Consider the following 6,893-nt stretch of genomic DNA (forward strand, 5'->3'; position numbering starts at 1 on the left):
GGAACTATATTTTTCTAAGAGATTTCTATTTTACTATGAAAAAATAAACTAATTTCTCTTAAGAAAATAAAAATCCCTTTAAAAACAGGGTCCTTAAACTAGCCCTTAAACAATGTTTTTCTTGTTTCATGCCAAATTTATCCGTGATATTACTTTAATTTCAACTATTTACATGTGAGTCAACCAGCTATACTACATATATTTTTACATGTTCACAAAGAGATCATTAAGACTCAAAGCTATTTTATTTAAATTGACAAACCCTAATTTTATTGTGGACACTGCTGCAGTGAAAAGTGTTGCATATTAGTCGACCTCAACTTTGGAGGCAGCCGTTCAGCCTCTATAGATCAGATATTTTTTTGTTTCTACTGCAATATACGTGCATGATCCTAGTCAATGGTGGAAAGGAAATGTGACCCTGGCCCTACCCACGACGTGCTTAGCGGTTTTGCCGTATCCAGCAGAGAGCGGCCCACCAGTGACCAGCCCAGTTTCCTCCACCTGATCGTCTTCTGCGGCTCTGTCCAAAGTGGAGGCGAGACGCACCGCGGCATGAAGCCCAAGTTGTTTCGCTGCCTGATTCCAAAAAAAAAAAAAAGTTGTTTTGCTGCTGGCGGGACACGCTTCGGGCGCGACAGTCGTCACCCCGCTTTCCCCTACTGGATCCAGCCACTTGACTTCGCTTAAACCCTGATCCTCTTCCTCCCTCTCCTCCGGTCCTCCCGCGCCGCCACCCCCATCTCCCACCGCAAAACCTTAGGTCCGACGAGCCCCCGCCGTTGCCGTGGGCGCCAGAAGCAGCCATGGCTTCGAGTTCGACGTGTGTTCTTAAGAAGAACTACCGCTGCGACCGCTCCCTGCAGCAGTTTTACACTGGTGGGCCCTTTGCGGTCGGGCTTGCCCCCGGCGGCGATGGCGAGGGCGGCGCCGAGGCTGAGGCCTTCCTCGCATGCGCCTGCGGTGGAGAGGTGCGCGTGGTGTCCTCCGCGGACGCCTCTGCCATAGGGGAGCCCGTCGACGGCGACTCGGAGGCCATCACCGCGCTGGCGCTGTCCCCCGACTCACGGCTCCTCTTTGCCGCGGGGCACAGCAGGCTTATTAGGGCCTGGGACCTCGCGTCCCGAGCTTGCATACGCAGCTGGAAGGTAAGTATTGAGCTGTCGTGTGTTTCGTGGTGCTCACTGGTATCCACATTCCACATTGCTGTGCACAGATTAGTGAATTCGACCGAACTTATTCACGGCATAACAAAAGTCTCGGAGTCCTGGTAGTGGTTTGACAGTGTGTAAGCTAGACAGCTCAAATGTAGTTGCCACAAGCTTAGGAAGCTTGTATCCTTGTGTGAATGTAAGAACTGTCAACTGCACACATATTCTAAACTATCCCTCCTCATCCTGGAACACTATTCGTTTGATATTTTGATTACAGTGTGTTGCTAGAGATAGGGGTTATTGACTTATTGTATAGTATAGTAACTGTGGGAAATTAAATGGACTGGAGTTTTAGAAGCTTCGCAAGAGCTCTGCTATAAAGCTGTGGGACTCTAATAGTTTTCTTACAAAAAATATTTTATTGAACACTTCTAGAATACCGGACCACAGGCACTGGTCTTATTAATTGTGTTTTGTGCGAAATTAAATTAAATGTTGTTGTTGTATTGTAGTGTCTTCGTTCACCTTCTTTTATCTTTTCTGGTTAATTGTGCAAAGATAAAGGATACCATTATTATTTCCTATAACCAGTGTGAATCATACGTACTAATTTTACAGAGCATGTGCACAGTTTTTTAATTTTTTTATCGTGTGATCTTAATCCTGCCATAGTAATTGTTTTGTTAATTAGTTAATTTAAAGATTATGGCTGCTTTACCACTACAGGCCAACATCTTTTACAATTAAAACTTGCTCATGCCACTATGTTAATACTATGCTAGTATACTGCCATGTGAGGTAAAGTAATGTATTTAACTTATGCTGTACAGGGACATGATGGTCCTATCATGGCCATGGCATGCCATGTTTCTGGTGGTTTGCTTGCAACTGCCGGAGCAGACAAGAAGGTCTGCGTATGGGATGTGGATGGTGGATTTTGCACCCATTTCCTTAGAGGCCATACAGGGGTTGTGACATCCGTTATGTTCCACAAAGATCCAAAGCGCCTTCTGGTGAGGACATTTTTTTTTAAAGATAGGAATTGTGGTTTTATTGGACTGGATCACGGAAATGGCTCTGAGAGTTTGTTAGTTCAAATCACTGCATTATTTCTACTGAGCTCTACTGGTCCCCCTCCCCCGATGTATGAAGTGTATTCCACTTCCTTTTGATGAGCCCAAGATAACCTTTATGCGCTGGATCTTCAGTTGTTTTCAGGAAGTGAAGATGGCACCGTGCGAGTGTGGAACCTTGAAACTAAAAAATGTGTTGCTGTGCTTAAAGAGCATTTTTCAGCAGTTACTTCATTGGCATTGTCTGATGATGGACAAACATTGCTGAGCGCTGGGAGGGATAAGGTCTGAATGGTCTCATGACCGTTATGTACTCTAGAGCTTTCATTCTGCATGCTATCATTACATATGTAATATGTTTTAATTTTTAAAGTGAACCATTGATACTTGTACCTGAATATATTCATAATCCCTCCAGTTAAAAATGCTTGACAAATTTGACTTCACATTTTTTATGTCTATATTTGACCAGCCGTTTTTTCTAGAATATATTCTTAAAATCCTTCAATTTTGCATGTATTTTGATTACAAATCCACACATATAACTTACATGTTTCCAAATTGAATAATGTAATAGTTAGTGATGTCTGTAGTTTGTAAGGTTTGGCCAAATTGTCTTAAACGACATGTTTTTGTGATCGGAGGTAGTATATTATTAGGGCTCCATGGGCTCTTCAGAACTGCATAGAGTAAGTTAAGTGGTTCAAAACAGTCAACTTGCTGGAAGTGTCAGAAGTTGAAGCTTTTCATCCCATATTGTATATGGACCTTGGTGCTAAAAAGGTGGTGGTCATAGGATTATCTTTTTTGCTTGAATTTTGATATTTCTAATATAAGAGTTTACTGTGGTGTGCATTTTCTGTGTGGAGTTACTGGTTAATCTGAATGCATGGAACTTTTGCAGATTGTTACCGCGTGGGATATTCGTAAATACAGCTCAAAGAAGACAATACCGACATATGAAATGATAGAAGCTGTTTCCTTCATTGGACCAGGAAGTGAGTTTTTGGCTTGTTTGGGCATAGAACTGGCAAACAAAAAGGAGAAAGATACTGCTTATTTCCTTACAGTTGGTGAACGTGGGGTCGTGCGCATCTGGTGCTTGGAGAGGTACATTAGTTTGCATTTACATCCTCTTTTGTTCTTTGCATGTTTCTGTAGTACATGCAATCAATGGCTTTTCTGGTCTTCTACAGTTGTCTTTGCGTATTTGAGCAGCAAACATCTGATGTAACTGTTAACTCAGAGAACAAGGAAACAAGGAGGGGCTTTACATCTGCTGTTATGTTGCCAAATGAACAAGGATTGCTATGTGTTACTGCTGATCAGCAGTTTTTGTTCTATTGTCCCAAAAGGACTGATGATGGGACCTTTGAACTGTCCCTATATAGACGACTAATAGGTTATAATGATGAGATTCTTGACTTAAAGTTTATTGGGGAGGAGGAACAATATCTTGCTGTAGCTACCAACTTGGAGCAGGTGATCTATTCATAAATTATGTCTGCACAGTTCTTTTTGGCTAATGCACTTCAAACTTATCTAACCGTTACCTCCATATTCAGGTCCGTGTTTATGATGTTGCGTCAATGTCATGTTCTTATGTGCTTGCTGGCCACACCGAAATAATTGTTTGCATTGACACATGTGTCTCTGCTTCCGGGAAGACACTTGTTGTAACTGGGAGCAAGGATAACACTGTAAGTTGTGATGTCTGGACCTGAAAACTACCATAACATTTTTGTTTGTGGTTTCTTTTGACAATCCTCACTGGTCAATGCTGTCAAATGCATTCTTGTGCTGCTTTTCCTGTTTTTGAGTGTGACCTTTTTTGTACACAGGTGAGGTTATGGGATGCTGAAAGAAAAAGCTGTATTGGCATTGGCAAAGGCCATCTGGGAGCTGTTGGTTCTGTTGCCTTCTCGAAGAAAACAAAGGACTTTTTTGTTAGTGGCAGCAGGTTTGCTCTTCAGTTTCTCTGTGGTCTTTGTTTGCCTGAAGTGACACCAAAGTTGCTATTCTAAAATAAGACTATCTTTTTATTAGCGATCGAACCATCAAGGTATGGACCTGGGACAACACACTTGGTGATGCTGAGGATGAAGTCCCTCTTAAAGCAAAGGCTGTTGTAGCTGCACATGATAAAGATATTAATTATCTGACAGTTTCACCTAATGATGGTCTTGTTTGCAGTGGTTCTGAGGTAAGATTTTAGCAAGGTACTCCCTCCACTCCAAATTATGTCACTTTCGTTTTGTCCGAAGTCAAACTTCTCTGAATTTGAGCTGGTTTATTGAAAAAGTTACTATATCTACGACACTAAATTAATTTAACTAAATTCACCAGAAATATGTCTTCATGCGTTTTTTTGGTATTACATATGCTAATATTTTTTTCTAAAAACCTGGCCAGAATGTATGAATTTGGCTTAGGACAGTTGAAGTGACCTATAATTTGGAAAGGAGAGGGTATAGTTTTTTTTAGATGTGACACATCTTTTTATATGGCTTATATCATGTGATTTTCATTATATATTATCACCTTTATTTTGTAGGACCGGACTGCTTGCATATGGAAACTCCCTAATCTAGTGTTCTCTGTTGCCCTTAAGGGGCACAAAAGAGGAATCTGGTCAGTTGAGTTTTCTCCTGTTGAACAATGTGTCATGACATCCTCGGGTGATAGAACAATCAAAATATGGTCCGTTGCTGATGGCTCTTGTTTGAAGACATTTGAGGGTCATACATCAAGTGTTCTGCGAGCGTCTTTCCTTTCACGTGGAACTCAAGTTGTTTCTTGTGGTAATAGGAAATATGATGTTAGTTTAAGTATTTATCGTTAGCTTTTAGTGAGGCTTGCTGACTGTTCTTCTGATGTTCCTTATTGTAGGAAGTGATGGTCTAGTGAAGCTATGGACAATTAAGACAAATGAATGCATTGCTACTTATGATAAGCATGATGGGAAGGTAAGATATCATTGCCATGCATCAAGGAAGAGTTATTTTTCTGTCTTATTGCTGGAGGGGGCTCAAACTCACTATTATTTGTTCCAATAGGTCTGGGCATTGGCTGTTGGCAGGAAAACTGAAATGGTTGCTACTGGTGGAACCGATGCTGTCCTCAATCTGTGGCATGATTGCACCATGGAAGATAAGCAGGAAGATTTCCGTAAGAAGGCAAGTGAAACTTTCTGTGACACTTTAGTATTTATAATTGCAAGCAAGATGCTTGCTTTTGGAAAAACTGTGAAATACCTGACGTTAGACCTTGTACAAACATAGTGAGCTTGTCTATTGTTGGGACTTGGGATATGATATGTCTCTGAGTTTACCATATTCGTGATATATTCATCTTTGCCTCTGCTTGATCGGTTTAGGGATCTATACACGCCTATGTCACTGTCAGGCATCTGCAACACTCTAAAACTCATCAGTGTTGCAGGAGCAAGAAGTTTTAAGAGGCCAGGAATTGGAAAATGCTGTGTCAGATTCTGACTATGCAAAGGCAATACAACTTGCATTTGAGCTTAGAAGACCACACAAGCTTCTAGATTTATTCTCACAGCTTGCCAGGTACTATATCTTGGTTGGAATGAAGTCAGCCGCTTTGAATTATTAACATGAGTCTATACATCATTTGGTTTGTGCAGGCGAGCTGACGCAGAGGATCCAATAGAAAAGGCTCTTCTTGGTCTTCCAAAGGATGGCCTTCGTGTGCTTCTAGAGTACGCCCGTGAATGGAATACGAAGCCCAAGTTCTGTCATGTTGCGCAGTTTGTGCTTTTTCGGGTATTGAGGAGTTTCTCTCCCACTGATATCCTGGAGGTAGTAGTTTTTCCCTCTTCCTAACGTGTTTAAACTCTTATAAGAGTGTGTTCATGGTCCGACAAACTTTTGCTTCTCCTCATGAGATGATTTGTGCTCTTATCTCTGCAGATAAAGGGCATCAGTGAGCTCCTCGAGGGCCTTATTCCGTATTCGCAGAGGCATTTCAGCAGAGTGGACAGACTAGTCCGAAGCACGTTTCTGTTGGACTATACGCTGACGCGAATGTCCGTGGTAGACCCAGATGTGGATGCGGGGTCAATCAAAGACGAAATGAATGGTTCGTCTGTGGAGAACGGTGAACTTGCAGAGCCTCGGCCTGCTTCACCTGTGCCAGAGAAGTCAAGCAAGAAGAGAAAATCTGGCAAATCAAGTAAAAAGGGAAAGGAGAAGGTGATGAAGCTTGCCTCGAGTGGACTTGGCAAGGGTGTTTCTGTTGAAGCCTGAAAATCTAGCTGAGAATCTGGTTTTGCTTATGCATGCATGCATCCAATTTTGTAGCAGCTGTTGAAACTGACGTTGCCCAACGCACGAATCACATTTGATGTAAATGCAGTTTTTTGCTGCGTTTATTAGAAGGCCGCAGCGCATTTAATGCATTGGAGTGTATGATTTGCTATCAAAATTTGGCACGCCAAAGGTTTTGATAAGCCAAAGTTGCTAAAAGTTGGGCAAAATATGTTATATAGATATAGCAAGCCAAATGTGGCAAGTTTTTGTGCGAACCAAATAGCTAGCAAAAAGCCCACACTGAGATTGACAAAATAGCAATTTTTTCCAAAACTTGACCCAAGTTTTTGGCGGCCAAATTTTGATCGTTAGCTAATACTTTTCCCGTTCAC

The 6,893-nt window shown here is 41.8% G+C and overlaps 1 protein-coding gene across 1 annotated transcript; it reads left to right on the plus strand.

The window, feature by feature from the left end:
- Positions 1 to 751: 751 nt before the first annotated feature.
- Positions 752 to 6,672, plus strand: LOC100193557 (Transducin family protein / WD-40 repeat family protein). Its single transcript, NM_001358829.1, has 14 exons — positions 752 to 1,148; positions 1,985 to 2,167; positions 2,363 to 2,512; positions 3,132 to 3,337; positions 3,424 to 3,709; positions 3,793 to 3,927; positions 4,069 to 4,187; positions 4,274 to 4,430; positions 4,782 to 5,028; positions 5,117 to 5,193; positions 5,284 to 5,403; positions 5,669 to 5,799; positions 5,877 to 6,051; positions 6,163 to 6,672. The coding sequence occupies exons 1-14, from the start codon at positions 807 to 809 to the stop codon at positions 6,496 to 6,498; spliced, it is 2,664 nt and encodes an 887-aa protein (NP_001345758.1). The 5' UTR covers positions 752 to 806; the 3' UTR covers positions 6,499 to 6,672.
- The last annotated feature ends 221 nt before the right edge of the window (positions 6,673 to 6,893 follow it).

The sequence above is a fragment of the Zea mays genome, chromosome 2 (genome assembly GCF_902167145.1).
Source record: "Zea mays cultivar B73 chromosome 2, Zm-B73-REFERENCE-NAM-5.0, whole genome shotgun sequence".
Taxonomy (NCBI): domain Eukaryota; kingdom Viridiplantae; phylum Streptophyta; class Magnoliopsida; order Poales; family Poaceae; genus Zea; species Zea mays.